The 21,679-nt window shown below is 40.6% G+C and overlaps 2 protein-coding genes and 1 non-coding gene across 3 annotated transcripts; all 3 read left to right on the top strand.

The window, feature by feature from the left end:
* The first annotated feature begins 46 nt into the window (after positions 1-46).
* Positions 47-136, top strand: Trnay-gua (transfer RNA tyrosine (anticodon GUA)). Its single transcript is given in 2 exon segments — positions 47-83; positions 101-136. It is a non-coding gene; the product is annotated as a tRNA-Tyr (tRNA).
* A 1,524-nt stretch (positions 137-1,660) lies between these two features.
* Positions 1,661-5,035, top strand: Abt1 (activator of basal transcription 1). Its single transcript, XM_090356243.1, has 3 exons — positions 1,661-1,913; positions 2,490-2,689; positions 2,827-5,035. Exons 1-3 carry the CDS (start codon positions 1,676-1,678, stop codon positions 3,187-3,189), a joined length of 801 nt encoding a protein of 266 aa, XP_090212369.1. The 5' UTR covers positions 1,661-1,675; the 3' UTR covers positions 3,190-5,035.
* Positions 5,036-10,339: 5,304 nt separating this feature from the next.
* Znf322 (zinc finger protein 322) lies at positions 10,340-18,543 on the top strand. The gene is made up of 3 exons (XM_090356184.1): positions 10,340-10,587; positions 11,344-11,429; positions 14,341-18,543. Exon 3 carries the CDS (start codon positions 14,529-14,531, stop codon positions 15,732-15,734), a length of 1,206 nt encoding a protein of 401 aa, XP_090212310.1. The 5' UTR covers positions 10,340-10,587; positions 11,344-11,429; positions 14,341-14,528; the 3' UTR covers positions 15,735-18,543.
* Positions 18,544-21,679: the final 3,136 nt, after the last annotated feature.

The raw sequence follows: 21,679 nt of genomic DNA, 5'->3' as shown, positions 1-21,679 counted from the left end.
TTGTTTAAACTACTTTAGACTGTTTAAAAACTTCCTTGATAGGTCTCCTTCGATAGCTCAGTTGGTAGAGCGGAGGACTGTAGGGCTTCTTAAGTTGGTCATCCTTAGGTCGCTGGTTCGAATCCGGCTCGAAGGAGTACTTATTTTGAATGTCTGACTGAAGTCAACAGCAAGCAGACAAGACTTTCGACGACTGAGAAATAACAGCAGGAATGGGGAATGAGAGACAATTTGGATCAACAAGCATGTCTTTTTTTTTCACTTTCTTTTGGAGATTTGGGTGGCCCTTGGGCCCTTTAGGCCCTTCCGTCACATTAGTACTTAACGTTAATAGACATGTTATTACTAACAATCCCTAACATATGAAGTACAACAAAACAAAACAAGAAAAGCAGCACTGAAGGCTACCATTTAACATATAGACACTCAGGACACACGCTAGTACTATCGGTCCCCATGAATCCCCATCTCTTAGGTTTCTGATCTTTTGAAGTAACCCCATGATGTGCCGTTTTCACTCACAGATATTGTTGGAAGACGTTCAGTGTTATGAATTAAAAGCGCACTGTTATGAAAGAAACTCAGGCAGCTGCTAGAACGTTCTCAGTAAAGTTAATGAAACAGGCATGCAAAAACTTCCCTGGGGCTTTAGAAATGAGCCCAAGGCCCGTCCAGCTAATATTTTCATCTCTAACTTTGGACACATTTAACCCCCAGCTTCTGTCCTCTGGGTTACTTGGTTGGAGCAAGGAGGAAGTTAAGCCACAGCAAGGATCGGTATGTTTCCACGGTTCTTAAATATCCTAGGCCCGCACCCTAAAGTCGACTATATATTTTATTTTATTTGTTTTTTATTTTTATTTTTTGTAGGGCTTGAACTCTGGGACTGGGCATTATCCCTGAGCACTTCGGCTCAAGGCTACCGCCCTACCCCTTGAGCCACAGCACCACTTCTCATTTTCTAGTGATTAATTGGAAAGAAGAGTCTCATGTTCTTTAGTGTCTGGGCTGGCTCTGAGCCGCGATCCTCAGATCTCAGCCTCCTGAGTAGCTAGGATAACAGGCGTGAGCCACTGGCCCCGGCTAAAGAGTTTTGATAGTTAAAAAAAAAAAAAAAAGACAAAACTAGAAAAAAAATGAGAACGTCAACACTTCAACTTGTAGCTTGAAACTTATAAGCTTTAAGACACATCAGCCGCATTGGCACTCGCACCAGAATTCTTGTTCGTGAGAAGACAGAAACTCCAAACAAAAAGTTCTCTAGAGTTCCTGGAAGGCCCTTGCGACGCCGTTTTTGCCTCTTAAGAAATTTTGGTTTTTGTAACAACCCAACATCTACTTCCACTTCGGCTTCTTCGCCAGCTCAGGAATAATGTCTGTTAGCCGCTGGAGAATTTCCCACACCGTCTCCAACACTCAAACCCACTTTCGGTCCGGACACCACACTTCCTTTGGCTACTACTCCCGGCCTCTTCCGGTACCCGAGAGTATGGCTTCATTTCATTGGGTAATTGCCTCCTCGGCCCCGCCCGCCACCGCAAGCCAAAGTATACTGTTTATTTCATTGGGTAATTGACTCATTGGCCCCGCCCTCTCACTGCAGGCCGTCGCACGCGACGCGCGTCAGATGGCAATTCGCTCCTTTACGGCTGTCGTGCTACTCGTATCAGCCAACATGGAGGCCGAGGATTCGAAGGCCTCTCCCGAGCGAGAGCTTCTGGAAGGGAAAGACCCGAAGCCAGAGTCGGAGGATGAGCAGGAGGAACCCGAAGATGCGGCTCGCGGCCACAAGAAGCGGATAGTTCCAGGAATTGTCTATCTGGGCCACATCCCGCCGCGATTCCGGCCCTTGCATGTCCGCAATCTTCTCAGCGCCTACGGTGAGGTCGGACGCGTTTTCTTCCAGGCTGAAGGTAAGTGCCTGGGTCCAGGTGGGGATGGGCGGGGAGGGGGGTGCACACCTGGCCGCCCCGTCTCCTACCCGGGTTGAGGCTTTTAGGGGGCGCTAGCTCCCTGCTTCTGGCTGGTAACCTCCAGGAGGCGAGGGCGCGGGCGCTGGGGAAAAGCGGCGGCCTAGTCTCAGGTTCCTTGTGGTGCCTTAATTCTTGGATTATTAATATTTGAGTTCTAATTCTGGCTCCTCACACCTCTGTAGCACAGTTTTTATGGACTTGTTAAATGAGTACAAGTGAAATAAGCCTGTGGTGTTTCTACAAAGGAGACAAAGGAGAACGTGTGATTACCCGTCGCTCGCCCCCATTTACAGACATTATTTGGAACTGGGGTTAGGTGCTGATTCGGGTCCATTCAGAAGCCTGTGCTGATTCGGGTCCATTCAGAAGCCTGATTAAGGAATATTGTTTGAATAGAAGGTTGAGTGAGACCTCACAGGTTATTGTGAAAAACTTCTGGCCAGTGGGAGGTTGCGTGAGAGGGAATATTGCCTGGGACTCCTAGACTACTGTTTTGTCTTTGATCCCCCTCCCCAGATCGGTTTGTGAGACGCAAGAAGAAGGCAGCAGCAGCCTCGGCAGGAAAAAAGGGATCCAAATACAGCAAGGACTATACTGAGGGATGGGTGGAGTTCCGAGACAAGCGCATAGCCAAGAGGGTGGCAGCCAGTCTCCACAACACGCCCATGGGTGCCCGCAAGCGCAGCCCCTTCCGTTATGATCTGTGGAATCTTAAGGTGAGGATATAGGCATGGGTCCTATACTTCTCATTCTCCCTCTTCCCCAAGAGATCCTGATCCTGTGATGGCTTGTTGGCCCATTTGATCTGCCCTATTTTGAACTTTTTTTTTCCCTTAAATTTCCTTGCCCACAGTATCTGCACCGTTTTACATGGTCCCATCTCAGTGAACACCTTGCCTTTGAGCGCCAGGTACGCCGGCAACGCCTAAGAGCAGAGGTGGCTCAGGCCAAGCGTGAGACTGACTTCTATCTTCAAAGTGTGGAACGAGGAAAACGCTTCCTTGCTGCTGATGGTGATACTGCTCGGCCTGACAGCTCCTGGGCATTTGCCCAGCGTCCCACAGAACAGGAGTTCAGGGCCAGGAAAGCTGCACGTCCAGGAGGACGTGAAAGGGCTCGCCTAGCTAATGTCCAGGACCAGGCTCGTTCTAACCGAGGTCTCCTTGCCAGGATTTTTGGAGCCCCATCATCTGCAGAGAATACAGAGGAATCCTAGCAAGACAAGGATTCCTAAAGGACAGAGTGGCCTTCATCCAGCCCTGCCCTGCTTTCTGTCTACCTCATGCTAGAGTGATGAAGGACTGCCCATGCAGGGCATTTTCTCAGTCCAGGAAGTTGCTGGTGAAGTCTCAGACTTGGAATTTTTGTTAAGCTTCTTTGTACTTCAACTCTGTAAGTGCCAGAATGAAATAATTTAGTCATACTAACATGATTATGACTGCAGCAAATGCCTGTTTCATCTTGTTTGACTTTTGGTTTCTTGTCCTTTTCCTGGTGGGGTCACTTCTGGCCTCCTAAGTGGTCTTTAGTTTCAACTAGAGTGGTCAACATTAGTCTGTATATTGACTACAGTAAGGGTAGGAGCAATATGTATTGTATTTAGGAAAAAATTATCAGATATAGCTAATGGGTTGGGAACCTCTTTCCAACATATATTTGTAGATTTTTTTTTTTAATACCTTCAGAGCCTTTTTTTTTTTTTGGCCAGTCCTGGGCTTGAACTCAGGCATTGTCCTTGGACTTTCCCAAGGCCAGAGCTCTGCCACTTGAGCCTCAGCACCACTTCTGGCTTTTTTTTTTCTTCCTTAATGTATGTGGTGCCGAGGAATCGAACCTGGGCCTTCATGCATGCTAGGCAAGCATTGTACCACTAGGCCAAACTCCTGGCCCTCTTCAGAGCCTTTTTGGCTTTAGAGGTGAGACTGACTTCTATCTTCCATTCATTTACATTCATTCTGTCTCCTTGTCTTGGAATCTGTAGTCCATCATTTTGATTCAGATTTTTTTTTCTACCCACTTTCTTAGCTCAGTTTATCAATCATATAATGCAACATATATTAAGCCACTGTGTGAGGAAACAGTGACAATTGGTATTATGATAGAAACACATAAGTGGTAGAGTGGGGCCCATGGTAGTGGTGGAATGCTTTCAGTATGGATTTGGTTTGTAATCAGTCTTCAGAGATGGGTTAGATTTCAACTTTTCCTAGTTCTTTCCTAGAAACTGAGCTGGGAAAATGACAGCAGAAGTCTCAAAGGATTCAGGTTTGCTCCAACAATTGGGAACAGTACTTCCTGTATAAAGTGTATTCAAATCATTGTAAAGGTGAGCAAATACCAGGAAGAGAGTTGAGAACAGTGCTCTGAGGGGCACTCACATTGTGGATTAGCTGAGGAGTTCACAAACTAGTTCACAAACTAAGTGATTGCCTCACTTAGTCAGGTTAAGACATTAAAAGGAGCTAAAGAGTAACATTATCCAAAAAGAAATGTACTCTTTACCTGACTTCTGTAACTGCTGCCCATCTGTACGTCACCCTTGTAGTAGCAATAAAATATTTTAAGTAAAAGGAGCGAAAAGCTTGGGTATCATTATAAACTAAGAAATCTTTACACAGTCTCATATAAATTATCCAGACCAAAAGTGGTAGACTGTGATTATAAATATTTAAGTTTTACTATGTGTGTTCTTTAGATTTATTATCTTCAATTTCTAACTTAAAAATCAGAATAGCGCCAGGCGCAATGGCTCACATCTGTAATCCTAGCTACTCAGGAGGCTGAGATCCAAGGATCATAGTTCAAAGCCAGCCTGGGCACTAAAGTCCGTGAGACTCTTATCTCCAATTAACCACTAGAAAACTGGAAGTGGTGCTGTGGTTCAAAGGATAGGGCCGTAGCCTTGACCTGAAGACCTCAGGGATAGTGTCCAGGTCCAAAGTTCAAGTCCCACAACTGACCAAAAAAAAAAAGCTCTCAAAACAGATTTTTTAAAAATCATAGATTCAATCTTATCAGATCTGTACATACAGTATATATACACATATATGTACATATATGTGTATATGTACATATGTACACACACATATATGCATATATAATATATATATATATTTTTTTTTTCTAAAACTAGCCTAAAATTGTGTGTGTTTTTCTTTTTGCCAGTCATGGGGCTTGAACTCTGGGCCTGGGTGCTGCCCCTAAGCTCTTCAGCTCAAGGTTAGTGGTTTACCACTTGAGCCACAGTGCCACTGGTGGCTTGTTGGAGATTAAAGTCTTATAGACTTTTGTGCCCTGGCTGGCTTTGAACCGAGATCCTCAGATGTCAGCCTCCTGAGTAGCTAGGATTAAAGGCACGAGCCACGAGAACCACCATCGCCCAGCTTGAATTGAATTCCTTAATATCTCTAGTGTGTCTCCCAATCCACAAATCTTCTGCTATTCTCGCCCCATAAGAAGCTTTCAATTTTTTGCCAGGATAGCATGGGAAGGGTTTGACAATAATTCTGGTTTTTAGCACCTCATCCTTCATACTAACTCCCTCAACTACTTTCAGAGTTAATCCACTGCAGTTTGTTTCTAAGCAGTTTAGAAAGTGGTGTTCATCACTTTGATTCTTGAATTTATTGCTTTGTTAGGTGAGGTTCAACTTTCCCATTTGTTACATCATCACTCTTGACATGTATTCATATCATAACTTTGCTTTTGCACTTTTTCTCTCTTGTTTTTCCCATCTGGATTTATGTGTGAAAATTCCTGCCACTGTGATTTGAGAGACTTCGTTCTTTCAACATAATTTTTGTTTCAAAATAAGAATGACAGTGTAAACTTTAGCACAAACATATAAGGGCTATTATGAAAGTTTCTGAAATAGGCAACACAACAGTAGAAAATATGGAGCTGGGTGCGGTGGCTCACAGCTATAATCCTAGCTATTCAGGAGACTGACATCTGAGGATCTCAGTTCAAAGCCAACCTGGGCACTAAAGTACTTGAAACTCACCTCCAATTAATCCCAGAAAACCAGAAGTGGCACTGTGGCTCAAGGGGTAAGGCAGAGAAACCTTGAGCTGAAGAGCTCAAGGACAACATCTAGACCCCACAACAGACAAAAAAAAGATGGAGTGGGAATTAAAAGTCAAGTAAGTATGGGAGAGAGGAAGAAAAAGATTGAAGAAATAGCTGTAGAAGGGAAAAACTTTAATCACAGAAAAAAAGGCAAAGAGGAAGAGAACTCAGGTAATAGGGTAAAAGAAAAATAAAAAGTTTGAAAGGATATAATATTGACAATCTCCCAGTAGGTGGGGTAGAAGAGGGATGGAGAATGATGGAATAGGAGACCAGATGCATTGTATATGTAAGTGGATAAATTGAAACATTTTGTATAACTATTTGAATGTAATAAAGTAACTTTTTTGTTTGAACTTGTATATTGTACCAGTCCATTATTAGGTTAAATAGTATCATTTCTTATCTGTCTTTCATAATGAGATCTGTTATATGTATGTTTTAAACTTTCCAGAAACTTTCTTGAGTTGTCCTATTATTCTGACACTGGAAGAGGTGATCATCTCAGCTAGATGATTGCTAAGCACTTGGGTCTTGAGGTTCAGCAAAGAGGAAAACTTCCTGGTAAAAACAGCATTTAATGGTTCATTAAATGAAGTATCTTATGGGAACTGAAAACTTTTAATGAGTCTGACAAAGTTGAAGACCCAGGGAGCCTAGTTAAATAATTACTTAATTGGAAAAGTGTAAAACTGCATGTGTTTCCCTGAGACCTAGAAGCAAAGTACCAAGTAGTGAAAGGTAGAAATTACCGTGATTAGCAGACTCCAAAGGACAAAGTCATTTGGTTACCTTGGTGACATCTGACAAAAATTTTTAATAGTGGTATTACATATCCATCAAAATGATGTAGTAAGCTAGCTAACATAGCTATTTAATACTAATACAAATTATAGAGATATACTGGGACTTCTATACTCTAATAGCATAATGTTAAAATTTTATTACTAAGAATATATATATATAAAATACACGATGAGTCAATTATATATTAAATAGGAAATAGTCTTGATTTCACCGTTACACTGAGAAATAATTCATTCTATCAACTCATTATTCCTTGTATTTTTTATTTTTATTTTTTTTTGGCAGTTGTGGGGATTGAACTCTGGACCTGGGTGCTGTCCCCAAGGTTTTGTGCTCAAGGTTTTGTGCTCTACCACTTTGTGCCATAGCTCCAATTGCAGTTTTTGGTGGTTAATTGGCAATAAAGAATCATGGACTTTCCTAGGCTGGCTTTGAACCATAATCCTCAGATCTCACCCTCCTTAAGTAGCTTAAAATTACAAACAGGAGCCACCAGCACTGGGCTCACTATATCTTTTAAATCATATTATTGTATTTAAGTAGTTGCACAAAGGGATTATCATTCAACATGTCAGTTTATATGTACAGTTCATCTTATTCTGTATTACCTTTTTCATCATTCTCCCTAGTCCTGACCCCTTTCAGATTTTCTAGTTTTGTGAGATATAACTGAATAGTATGACTGCATTCTTTCCCCTCAGCATACTATTTTTGATTTCGACATATTTAAGTCACGGAAGTTCTCCTTTTATTTTTAACATATTTCCAAAGTCATTCACTATTTTAATCATCACCCTTTTTTTTGATAGTCCTGAGGCTTGAACTCCAGGCCTAAGCACTGTCCTTGGGCTTTCTTAAGGCTAGAGCTCTATCCTTTGAGCCACAGACCACTTTTGGCTTTTTCTACATATGTTATACCAAGGAAATCAAACCGAGGTCTTTGTGCATGCTAGGCAAGCACTCTACCACTAGGACAAACTCCTGCCCAATCAGTACTTCTTAAATCATCTTGTTACATTAAAAATTGCATATAAATTAAATATGGAATAATGTATAATTGGAACACATACTTAAAAATAGTATGATAAACTTACAATGGTAGGACTACCTACTTTTCTTTTTAACCAGCCCTGGGCCTTGAACTTTCTCAAGGCTAGAGCTCTAACACTTGAGCCACAGCACTATTTCTGGATTTTTTTTATGTATATGTGGTACCAAGCAATCAAACCTAGGTCTTCATGCATGCTATGCAATAACTCTACCATTAGGCCAAACTCCCAGCTCCAGTACTACCCACTTACAATGCAAAATAATGAAAACATTCTTGGTGACTGAAAAGATCAGAGGATACCATGAAGAAAAAAGAAAAAGGGAAATGTTTTTTCACACCGTAACCCAGGCTGCCCTTGAACTTAGGGTCCTCTTGTCTCCATCTCCCAGGTGCTAACATTACAGGTATGCAGCACCAAGCTGTAATGTACTTTCATTATTTGTTTTTATAGTATTTATCTTTGTAATTCATTGGTTTTCTTAAAAATCCAAACACAGGAGCTGGGCCTAGTGGAAGGAGTTTGGCCTAATGATAGAGTGCTTGCCTATCATGCACGAAGACCCCGGTTTGATTCCTCAGTATCACATACATATAAAAGGCTGGAAGTGGTACTGTGGCTGAAGTGGTAGAGCTCTAGCTTGAGAAAGCCTAAGGACAGTGGTCAGGCCCTGAGTTCAAGGCCCAGGACTGGCAAAAAAAAATCCAAACACATGCATTTTATTAGTTTCATTTAAGTTTTTGAATAGGAAGTGGTCCTTATTGGTATTTGTAGATACATCTTTTAGTTATTCTACTAATAACCTTTCAAAGCCTCATTTTTTCCTTCTTTTTGAGATCAGTATTGTATCTTTGACTTCTCCAGTGAAAACTTATTTAATTCCAAATACTTAGTAAGTTTTAAAGTCAGTACAGGCAGACAAATATAAGAGACTTTTCTCTCCAGATAACCACCAAAAATCTGGAGTTGTGGCTTAAGTGACTGAGTGCCAGAATTGAGCAATCAAGGGACAATGCCCAGGCTTCTGAGTTCAAGTTTCAACAAAACGCAAAACAAAAGGTGGGGGTGGGAGTGGGGGCAGAATATGATGAAAACTAGACCATCTTATTCTGGCTAAAGGCACAATTAGAAGGGGGCCACACATATTAGCATAGCTGCTCCATAGTAACATGCCAACCAATAAGCTGTGATGCACAAAGTGTGAAAGCTTTTTGCCAAAAACCGTGTCTTGAGCTCATGTGAGCTTGAGATGGATTTACGCAGATCTTCAGCAAATTTCTTTTCTATCATTTCTAGTTTCTTGTTCAGATTTTAGGTATACCCTCCCCCATTTTCCTACCTTTTCTTCTACTCATCTACATGAGAGGAAAAACACAAACACGGTAGAGATTTCTGTAGATCTGAGTATAACTTTGGTGTTTTAGAAGACAGAATTTTAATCTCTTGTTCTCAATCATTGCTACTAGAAGTGAGTGGTTTTAAAAATTGGAATGCCAGCCAGAAGCATGGCCTAGTGCAGTGCTTGCCTAGCATTCATGAAGCCCTGGATCTGATTCCTTCCTACCACATACACAGAAAAAGCTGAAAGTGGTACTGTGGATCAAGTGGTAGGGTGGTAGCATTGAGAAAGCTTAAGGACAGTGCCCAGGCCTGAGTTCAAGCTCCAGGACTAGAAAAAAAAAAAGGAATACTCTGTTGAAAATTGCTCTTGTTTTTATCTTTTCTTTGAAAGGAAAGGTCCTGTACACAGAAAGGCATAGCAATTGTGTGGTGAGGAACTTTGCAGCTAAAACTCTGAATTTGTCAGGATGTGGCTGAAAGGGCCACCTAGGGAAAGTGTCTGAACCATGGGTGGGGAGTAGGGGGCGCGGTGTATGTGTATATTCACCCAGTTCCAGAAAGGAAGTTCTTCATTTTCTTGTTGACCTGAGAGCAAAATCATCAAGAGGGCAGCATAAGCACCTTTGTGGCTGTCAAACACAGAGCCAGTAGAGATGGCTAAATTGGTATTCAGGTGGAAATAGATGCTATGAACTTGATATGAGCATCTTCAAGAAACCAGTGAAACAGAAATGACGGATGACGAGTGTAATGGCCAGTCCCATCACTCCCCTCCAAGTTCTCACTGCCCAGAATACAAATACAGAACCAACTGTTTCAACCATTCTGGAGACTACTTAAGTTTTGCAGACTCCAGTTGTAGAGCACCAAGGAGTTGGTGGGGTCGCAAAAACCAGTGGTCTCAGTCTTTCACTGTGCAATCACAACCCCCAGCGCATAAGTGAAGACCCCAGGGCGCAGGCGTCTCTAGGCTCCGCCCCCTTCCTTAGGCTCGGATCCTATTGGTCCCAAACCTGGGGGCGGCCTGCCGGAGTCCTGCTGGAACTCACGTGACTTGCGGAGGCGGAGTTCGGTCGGTGATTTCTCAGCTGGACCGTGAGGGCTAGCGTTGCTGGCCTTGGAAGCCCTTAAAGTGCCCCCTGGGCGACCTGGCCCTAGCCTAGCCGTGCAAAGGGAGCTGCTCCTAGGTGTCATCAGCTCCCCAAACTTCTCGATCCTTGTCTTCCGGAAGCTGGGCCCTTGGGTCCACCGCCGCGGAGTCTGCGGCCGCCGGAAAGCCCAGAGTCGGGAGTCTGGAGAGTAACCGGAAGTGCCCTCCGTAGGCCGAGGGGCGGCACTGGCCGCTGCCGGTAAGCGCAGCGGATGGGGCTCTGGGGATGCGGCCTACACAGCCCAGAGACAGGTCTGTGTCGGGGGGCAGGAATGCATGGCAGCACCCAGGGACCCCCCGGATGAGAGGGGGTCTGTTCTCTGAGTCTACAAGAACCTGGATCCGGCTCCCTGGGGACGGAGGGCTGACAGTAGATGCTCAGTGGAAAGTTAAAAGGATAGATTTTAGTTCTGTCGATCCTAGATATCATAATAAACAATTTTCTAAGAAATTTGTAGCTTTCGTATATATTGGAAAGTGTTGGGGGAAAAGGACGTTGAACAGAACCTTCCTCAGTCTTCAATGAAGGGATTAGTTTTGTTGCATTGGAATATATTTGCAGAATTATTTAATCGTTTCATACTATTTTGGAGATCCTATAGTACATATAATTTTGTATTATATATAATCACAGTTACAGTTTGTGGTCCAGGTAGTGGCTGTAGTTGAAGGAGAAAAATGAACACAAACAGAAACAAGGCAACAAGGCTTAGGGCTTTTTTTTTTTTTTAGTAAATTATATTTTGTCATCCAGAAGGGTTCTTGACATTTTGTGTAGAGCAGATGAGGAATGAACTTTTTGCCAGGGAAACTAAGCAATGGTAGAAAGAAGTAAGGTATAAAGAATGCTGCCAAGACTAGAAAGTAAATGGGACGATATTTAAATGGCTAGTTGTGGGGAAAAAAATAACTTAACAAAATTGTCTTCTACATTACTGATTTTTTTTTCTTTTAGGAGAGGGAAGCATTGAGTGTTGTGATAGTTCTGGACTAGAGACGTTTTGACATCAAAAGTAAAACAATCTTGAGTTTCTTGCTATGGTAAGTGATATTGTAGGTTGTACTTTTTTTTTTTTTTTTTTTTGCCAGTCCTGGGCTTGAGCTCAGGGCCTGAGCACTGTCCTTGGACTTTCTCAAGGCTAGAGCTCTCTACCACTTGAGCCTCAGCACCACTTCCAGCTTTTTTTCTATGTATGTGGTACCGAGGAATCGAACCTGGGTCATGCATGCTAGGCAAGCACTCTACCACTAGGCCAAACTCCCGGCCAGGTTGTACATTTTTATATTAATGTGGGTTTGGGGATAGGGAAACAGTATCAAAAGGTATGGGAGAAGATACATGGAAAAAGAAAGCAGTCATTTGTTAGCCTCTTACACAGCTCCACTTCTGGCTTGTTGGTGGTTAAGTGTAGGTAAGAGTCTCAGAGCCCTACTCAGTGGCTCAAGCCTGTAATCCTAGCTGCTCAGGAGGCTGAGATCCAAGGATCACAGTTCAAAGCTAGCTCGGGCACTGAAGTCCCTGAGACTCTTATCTTCAATTAACTACCAGAAAACCGGAAGTGGCACTGTTGCTCAAGGGGTAGGGTGGTGGTCTTGAGCTGAAGAGCTCAGGAACAGTGCTCATGCCCAGAGTTCAAGTCCCACAACCAGCGGAAAAAAAAAAAAAAAAAAAAAAAAAAAACTAAGAGAAGTTTCTTGCCCAAGCTGGCTACAACTTAAAATTTATTATTTTTTTTCCTGGAAATTACTTTGTCAATTTATGAAATTTCCCTTCATCCCTTTTATAGCTACCTGGTATCCCATTATATTGGGTGTACCAAGGTTTGTTCAGTAACTATGCCATGGTTTATTTCAACTACTTACTTTAAATTGTTTTAAGTTTCTTGTTTTCAGTTATAAACATTGTTTCTGTTGAATAACGGTGACTTTATATTTTCATATTATTGGAAGTGTATGTTCAGTCACAATGGGATTGGTGAGTCAAGTGTGAAAGTATACTTAGTTATTCCCTCTGGGCAGGTTGTATCTGTGAGCAGCAACATGTAAATATATTTGCCCCCATATATGTATTTGTGTATGTTATATATGTATATACTATCATACCTTTGAATGTGTGCCAACTTGATTTGTTAAAAACAGTATTTCAGGTATTTTTTTCCAGCCCTAGGTTTTTTTTGAGACAGGGTTGCACTGTGTCACTCATGCTGGCTATAATTATGATCTTCTCACCTCTGCCTCTTAAGTAATTAGTATTATAGGAGAATATCACCACACCCAATTTTCTTTTTGATTCTTTCATTAATAGACTTTATTTTTAGACTACTTTTGGTTCATAGAGAGTATGAAAGTTCCCATGTGTCCTCTGTCCCTCTAAAACACACACAGGATGAGGCTTCCCACTCACTAGTATCCCACACGAGAGTGGTACATTTGTTATAATCCCTGAACCTGCATGGACACTTCATCAATCAAATTTCATAGTTTACTTTAAGGTTCACTTTTTTTTCCCCCCAGTCTTGGGCATGGACTCAGGGCCTGAGCACTGTCCTTGGGTTCTTTTTCTCAAGGCTAGATCTCTACCACTTAAGCCTCTGCACCATTCTAGCTTTTTCTATGTATGTGGTACTGAGGAATGGAACACCAGTCTTCATGCATGCTAGGCAAGCACTCTTCCACTAGGCCAAACTCCCAGCCTTAAGGTTCACTTTTTATATTACGTATCTTATGGATTTTGTTTTTCTCTCTTGCTTTTGAAACTGAGTGATTTTCTGTGTAATCAATGTTGGCCTCAGATTCACTATATTCCCAGTATGACTTAGAACTTGAAGGCTTCCTGTCTCAACCTTTTGAGTTCTGGGATTACAGGCTTGCATTGCTATGTACAGCTTTCTTAAAGACTTAGGGCAAATGTATAAATACATATGTCTACATTTATAAATCAGATGCAAAACAATTTCTTCAGTCTTTTGAAATGTACCTTTACTAGCTTACAGACTGTATTGCTTTCGAGTGGCTTCCATTTGCTGTAAAATTTCAGTCCTTTTTCTTTACCAAATGAAGAAAAAAGGAGAATTTCAATGAAAATTCACTCAGACACAGCTTGTGCAGATTAAGTACTGTGTGCTAGTAGTAATGAAAATAATATCAAATAAAACAAATACCCTTTCCATATTTTAACAGTAGACAAACTATAAGTGAATTATATAGTTTGTTAGAATATGGTAAGTGACATTGAGAAACATAAAGCAGAAAAGGGGAGTAGATATTGTTGGGACAATTAGCAACTTTAAGTAATGTGGCTAGAAAAAAGCTCCCTGAGAAGTGGTATCTGCAAAGATAGTCACTGAAGGCATTAAGAAAGAACCACATACATATCTGGAGAAAGAAATCCATAGGAAGAAGAAACGAAGGGTGGAGTGCTATATATGTAAATGAGGAACAGCTAGGGAAGAGTAGAACTTGTAAAAAGACAGGCATTCAAAAAGCTAGACAGGTAGACTATATTGAAGTTTGTCCTCTGGGTACATTGTAAAGACTTGAATGACAGAGACATTTCATATTTATGCAGATATTCTGAAATCCAAAGCACTTCTGTTCCCAAGCATTTCAGGTAATGGGTTCAGGCAAAACAGAACATTTATGGACACTAAGACAGAATTTATGTCTTTTCTACATACAGTGACTTTAATTTTGAGAATTCTTTTTTTTCCCTCCCAGTCCTAGGGCTTGAACTTAAGGTCTGGACACTGTCCTTGAGCTTTCTCAAGGCTAGCACTCTACCATTTGAGCCATAGAACCATTTCTGGCTTTTTCTATGTATATAGTACCAAGGAATTGAACCCATGGTTTCATGCATGCTAGGCAAGCACTCTACCACTAGGCCACACTCTCTGCCTGATAATTCTTTTCTTAGTTGTAGGAATATTAATAAGGTCTTTACTTTGTTTCACAGATTTGGAGATACCAAATAAGAAAATAATGTGGATGATACTGGAAATGGAAACTGGTAAAAGTGAATTACTTATGATCGAAAGGTTTGAAACAGATATATCTTCTAAGTTCTTATCAAGACAATGACTGTGAAAGCAATGATGGGTCAAGAGGACCAGTGGAAAAGTTCCTAGAAGAGAGCCATAGAAAATGTACACTTCAGAAGAGAGATATAATCAGAGAACTCCAAAAAGGAAGTTATATCATGTATGCCCTCAGAAGGGTAAAAAGATTTTTATTCATGTACATGAAATTACTCAAATAGATCATCACCTACACCAGTGCCTTGAATGTGAACAAAAATTTTGTGAAAACTTAGCACTTATTATGTGTGAGAGAATCCATATGGGGGAGAAACCTTACAGATGTGATATGTGTGAGAAGACATTCATCCAAAGCTCAGATCTTCTTTCACACCAGAGGATCCACAATTATGAGAAACCTTATAAATGTAGCAAATGTGAGAAGAGTTTTTGGCACCATTTAGCCCTTTCAGGTCACCAGAGAACCCATGCAGGTAAAAAGTTCTATACATGTGACATTTGTGGCAAGAATTTTGGCCAGAGTTCAGATCTGCTTGTCCACCAGCGAAGCCATACAGGCGAGAAACCGTATCTGTGTAGTGAGTGTGATAAGTGTTTCAGTCGTAGTACCAACCTCATAAGGCACCGAAGAACTCACACAGGTGAGAAACCATTTAAGTGTCTAGAGTGTGAAAAAGCTTTTAGTGGGAAATCTGATCTTATTAGCCACCAGAGAACTCACACTGGTGAAAGGCCCTACAAATGTAATAAATGCGAGAAAAGTTATCGACACCGTTCAGCCTTCATTGTGCATAAAAGAGTTCATACTGGGGAGAAGCCCTATAAGTGTGGTGCCTGTGAAAAATGCTTTGGCCAGAAATCAGATCTCATTGTCCACCAGAGAGTCCATACAGGTGAGAAGCCGTATAAATGCTTGGAATGTATGAGAAGTTTTACTCGGAGTGCCAACCTAATTAGACACCAGGCCACTCACACTCATACTTTTAAATGCCTTGAATATGAAAAAAGTTTTGACTGTGGCTCAGACCTTATAGTACACCAGAGAATTCACATGGAAGAGAAACCACATCAGTGGTCTGCGTGTGAGAGTGGCTTCCTCTTAGGGATGGACTTTGTTTCCCAACAGAAAATGAGAACTCAGACAGAGGAGCTCTGTTACAAATACAGTGTATGTGATAAAAGCTACCATCAGACCCCTGCCCTTCAACATCAGACAGTACACATTGGTGAAAAGCCATATATCTGTAATGTGAGTGAGACAGATCTTGAGCTCAACCCACCACATGCATCTGAAGTGTCACAAATGTCTTGACTAGAAAAGAAGTTATACCATCACACATGCACACACACAAAATGCATTCACATTCCAGAGAACTCACTAAGATGAAGATCTCTGGAGAACCTCAGACTTTCCTCAGTGCTCAGACTTCAGTGGGGACCAGAGAACTTGCACTTGTAGAAAGTGTCAGAAAGGCTTTACTCACAGAGCTCTCCTAACAACCTTATCTGTTAGTCCAGTGAAACTCGAGAAATGAGCTGTGTTTTGGAAAACCATTAGTCTGAGTTCAAACGATAACTCACAGAAAGATTGATATAGGTAGGGAACCCTAATCATGTGAGTAAGAGAGCTTTCTAGTGCTTAGCTCTCCTCCTAAAAGAATGTACACCAGAAAACAAAATTCCGTCAGTGTCAACAGTGGTTCAGCCAGTATGTACATCTCATTGGACATCTGAAAACACACCCTTGGGACAAGTAAATGTGGAAAAGGCTTCCAAAAGAACTCTGACTTTCTTACCCATCAGAGTAATGGTGAAAAATTATATACTCGTTTTGAGTGTGGCAAAAACATTTGTTGGAGAGCCTTACTTCCGTTTACACCAAAAGAAAAAAATCTGAAGACCTTAGAAGTATGTGAAGGAGAAAAGCTTGTGATCAGCTCTTGTGGTAGTACATCAGGGAACTCATAAGTACAAAACAAAATAAACCATATACACTTTTGAGTCTGAAAAACTGCTAGAAGCTCTGGTGTTACTTAGTTGAGCCCCCAAAGAACCTATTCTGCAGAAAAGTTTGCTCCAGTGAGTTCTAATTGTGGGTGAGAAATTATGTACATATTATTTGTATGAGAACTGTTCTCATAGTTGAACCCTATGATAGAGATAACTTTAAATGCAGTTAGTATGAAAGTCATTTTTTTAAAAAAAAAAAAAACCCAGATGCTTGTTCTGGAAGGAGCTAAGGCAGATCAGATAAATCTGATGGGTTACTCAGGTAAAGATGATTTTTGTTTATCTGAACCACTTAATGATTGCTTTACTTTCACTTTTTAAAACTCAAACATCCAGTAAATGAAAGGACTGTAATCTTGTGATATAAGATATGGGATGTGTTACTGTTGAGGGAAAGGACTATAGATTTTGCTTCTTGGTTATTTCCTTTTTTATTCTTGGCTACAGGAATAACATGGGACTCTTACAGGCTGTGAAAAGAATGAATTAAAAGTTAGGAGTAGTTATCATAGATCAGAACTATTCCAATGGCTTTCCCTTTGCAGAATCAGTCTCATAAAGCAGCAGACTACTCAGGTTTTTTTTTGTTTGTTTGTTTTGTAGTGAGGTGGAGGCCTACTCTGAAATATTTTCTCTTTCATAAAATGTCTTCCAGGTTATTGACATTTGACATATTAAACTGAAGAGATTTATTTCTTTTCAACTCATAATACAAATTCCAGGATAATAGTTACAATGTTGTAGTTTGATTTGTCATCTCTTCCAATGATTAGTACCCTCAGTTATCTCCTAGGAAGTCAAGATCAGTTTAACTCTAAGCACAGAGAAGACACATAATACATTATTAGTGTTGGAGTAAGACTTTGAACATCTTGACTCCAAAGCTGGCATCATTTTCATTCCATTCTCCTTTTATAGAAATCAAGCCACATAATGATACATTTTTCATTTATTTCAGTTCTGCCAAGGAAAGAGAACAGTACCTTTTAATCCCAGGGGAAGGATTGCAGTCACCACAATAATAAGGTATATATTTGGCTTGGAATACAGGATTTTAAGTGGTAGAAGGGGAAAGAAGTTGACAAATTCCCTGGAGTTTTAAGGATAAGCATGTGTTAAAACAGGGTAATTACAGTTTTTTTAACATTATCTAGAAATTTTGTATTCATATATAAATGATTCCTTCTCAGTTTTTTCTTCACTCAGATTAAAAGACAATTTTAAATATATGTTTTCGATTTCTGCAGCAAATAGGACTCTAAATGTGAATATTTTGTTGCTAGTCAGACTCCTCTGTTGGCTTTAATTTATCCAACAGATCCCTGAACTCCAAAGAAGAATTGTTGGTATTTGGATTCAGAGAGTTGGCCACTGCTAACTGTGGCTGTGAGCTTTGATCCTGATGATGATCATGATAATCTTAGGGTCAGTGGATATAGCTTATAAAGATAGTAAATAATCTGATTCTAGGATTTTTCTTTTAGGATACAAGTACTGTAAGTTAATTTGATCTGACATGTTTCAGTAATTTTTATAACTAGCTTATACCATGAAAAACATTGCCTATTGTGATAAGTACAAATTTTTTTTCCTCTTTAGTGAAAAACCATGTTGAATCATTCATATGAGTTACGACAGTTGTAATACTTAAAAAGAATACTGGTTGTGTGGCATAATGGTAATGAAGAATAGTCTTATGGCTGTGTATTATCACTATGGAAGGGTGCAGTTGGTATCATTAGCAGGGCAATTATTTGCCTCTTCTTTCAACTAATTTTACTTATAATTGTTTCTAGTCTGTAAGTAAGTTAACAATGGACCATCCCTCAAATGGAGAACTTTGGGGGTATGAGTGCTTTTTAACCATGGAAGGAAAGGTGTTGATATAACATGTAGCATGACCTGAGGTTGGAGAGGACCACTTGGGAGCCTGTAACTAAAGCTAGAAGGTAACTTCTGGGATGGATGGAGGTTCCCTTGAAGCAGTGCCAACCTAAATCTACCTCAGGTAAGTAGTTAGAGTAACTTTTTTAAGATTCAGACCAAATGAGGTAAATTGTATTCAGTTGTACTCTGATGCTTTAAAGTTTTTGTTTTCCTTTAATCCTTAAATAAACATTTGTTCTGAAAAGCTCTAGTTTTTGTCTCTATTGTGCTGTGAGAAAATAGCATTTCTGCACACCTGTATTAGCATAAAGCAGATGTTCATGTGATGCTTAGGCCTGGTGATGTGGTTATCATTGGACCATCTCTGCAATTTGTTTGATACTGAAGGGACGAGGATGGAAAACGTGAAAAGGAGTATTGTCTAGGTTTTTCTGTGGACATCAGTTCCTCTTGGAGCCTCTCTCAGTGTGTTGAATAGTATAGGGAGGAACAGTAGCTTGAACTGAGTGTATGTGGGGTTCTAAAATTCAGTAGCTAATAAAACATCTGTTCATGTGCATATCTGACATGCTCAAAATTAAGGAAGAGCCTTAAGTTTGCAGTTTCTAGTAAATTCTGTACTTGGCTTCAGTTCTACTTACTTGTTGAGTTGGAATTGAGGGAGGTGCTACAAAAATGGTTGCACTAACACACATAAACACATAAACACACACAGCGTTTTTTTTCCCCCAGTTCGTATCTGTTTGCTTTGCTAGAAGATAAGTTCTAGAGCTCTAAGAGGCTTCTATTGTGAGGAGAAAGAGGGGAAGTTGTGACAGATGGCTAGATGAAAAGAAAGGAAAATGGAAATTGCAACTTTGTTCTTTTTTCTTTTTCTTTCTTTCTTTTTCTGGTCCCAGGTCTTGAACTGAGAGCCTTTGTCCTCCTTGAACACTTTTTTTTTTTTTTTGTTTGCTCAAGGCTAGCACTCTGCCACTTGAGCCACAGCTCCACTTCTGGTTTTTTCTGTATGTGTGGTACTTGAGAATCGAATCCAGGGCTTGGTGCATGCTAGGCGAGCACTCTTGTCACTAGGCCTCACTCCTGGTCCCTAACAAATACTTATAGAGGAGTTGTAGTACGGGGTTATAATTCTGTAAGTCAGGTAAGTCAGGGACAATGTCAGCCCCTTATGGGCTTTTTTTTTTTTTTTTTTGTGGCAACCCTGGTGCTTGAACTCGGCTTGAGCTCTTCCCTGAGCTTTTATTACCACGTTAAGCCACAGCTTCCCTTCTGGCTTTTTTTTTTTTTTAGTTAATTAGAGGTAGTCTCACAGGGCTGACTTCAAACTGATCTCTCAATCTCTTTTCTAGCTAAGATTACAGGCATTAGCCACTGGTGCCCAGCTGTCGGTATTAGTATTTGGTATTTTAATGGAGAATTAATATGCTCATGAAAGCAGAGACAAAAGATGTGTTAAAAATGTTGAGCTGAGGATGTTAAAGTAAGTGCACTATATAGAACTTGACTGCCATGTCCAAGACCCTGTGTTCAATCCCTAGAAATCCCCTTCCCCCCGGAATATTGTTATAGCCAGCCAAACTACCAATCTGTACTTACTCATTATATACAGCAACTGGCCTCAAAACTGGAAGCAAAACAAGATAAGCTACTCCTTTGTGCAGACAAACAGAAGGAATCAAAGCTTTTTCTAAGGTGTTAGCACCCCAATATAATGTTTTAATTTTGTGATCCAACAAATTCTATTTTAAGAATTGGCTCTCTACTAACTCCAACCAGGCCTGAGTCTTTAATAGGTCTTTTTTTTTTTTTTTTGTTAGTGGTGGGGCTTGAACTCGGGGCCTGGGCGCTGTCCCTGAGCTCTTCAGCTCAAGGCTACCACCCTACCCCTGGAGCCACAGCCCCACTTCCTATTTTCTAGTGATAATTGGAGATAAGAGTCTTACAGTCTTTTTTGGCCGGGCTGGCTTTGAGCCCTCAATCCTCAGATCTCAGCCTCCTGAGTAGCTAGGATTTACAGGCGAGAGCCACCTCGCCCAGCTATAATTAACTTTTTATGCCTGCAACATTCAAATTGTTGAAGTAGATAATAGGTTTTGGTTTAAGCAAAACATATCTACATAGGTATGTTGTTAGAAAACTTTAATTTTTCAGGTGACAAAGGACATAGTTTAATTTTATAATAAAGTTTGTTAGGTGTTAGTGATATTGTTCCACTGATACTTAGTTTTTCAAGGTGTTGAATACTTTCAGTATATGGCATTCCTTAATACCATGCAGTGTCATCAGGTGTCTAATGATTGTGAAACTAGAAGCTCATGAAATTTTCCAAATGCTAATGTTTCACTTGAAAATATCTCCCTACCCCACTGGAAGTATTCTGAAGGAATTTTTTTTTTTTATTGAAGTCACATTCTGGTTTTTGAGAAAATTTTTTCAAATAGCCCAAACACACATACTTTTGATTGCTATTTGTTCTTTTGGTTCAAGCCAGGCCAGGAGTTTTGGCCTAGTGGTAGAGTGCTTGCCTAGCATGCACGACCTGTGTTCAATTCCTTGGTACTACGTACATAGAAAAAAGCCAGAAGTGGTGCTGAGGTTCAAGTGGTAGAGTGTTAGCCTTGAGAAAGTCCAAGGACAGTGCTCAGGCCCTGAGCCCAAGAGTGGCCAAAAAAAAAAAAAAAAAAAAAAGTCAAGCCGGGCGGTGGCTCAAGCCTGTGATACTAACTACTCAGGAGTCTCAGATCTGAGGATCAAGGTTCAAAGCCAGTCCTGGCACAAAAGAACTTGAGACTCATATCTCCAGTTAACCTCTAGAAAATGGGAAGAAAGTGGGGCTTGGCTCAGGGGAAGGGTGGTAGCCTTGAGCTGAAGAGTTCAAGGACAGCCCAGGCCAAGTTCAAGCCCCATGCCCCCCACCCCTACCCCCCAAAAAAGGTTCAGAATGAAATAATAATAAAAAAAACATCCAGCTTGAACAGTTTGCAGCTCAAAAGTCACCCAAGGCTGGCTTATACCTGTAATCCTAGCTATTGTGAAGGGCATGATATTAGGATTGCAGTTTGAAGTCATTCTGAACACATATGTACTTGAGACTTATCTCTAATTAACGAGCAATAAGCTGGAAGTGGAGTTGTGGCTGAAGTGGTATGTTATTAGCCTTGAGTTACTCTGAGTTCAAGTCCCAGTACTGGCATGTGCCTTCTTTAGATAAATAGCCGAAGTGCTTTAATTTCACTTTGTTCGTTCACACAGGATCATAGATCTCCACTGAAGAACGAAGATTTAATAAAGAACCTCTATTTTTGATTGCTTTATCTTTTTTTTTTTTGAGTGCATGACATTTAAGGATAAATAATT

This window comes from Megascapheus bottae, chromosome 22 (genome assembly GCF_031878675.1).
Source record: "Megascapheus bottae isolate mThoBot1 chromosome 22, mThoBot2.hap1, whole genome shotgun sequence".
Classification (NCBI taxonomy): Eukaryota; Metazoa; Chordata; class Mammalia; order Rodentia; family Geomyidae; genus Megascapheus; species Megascapheus bottae.
The sequence above is the reverse complement of the archived record's forward strand: the minus strand, read 5'-3'. Positions and strand labels throughout refer to the sequence as shown.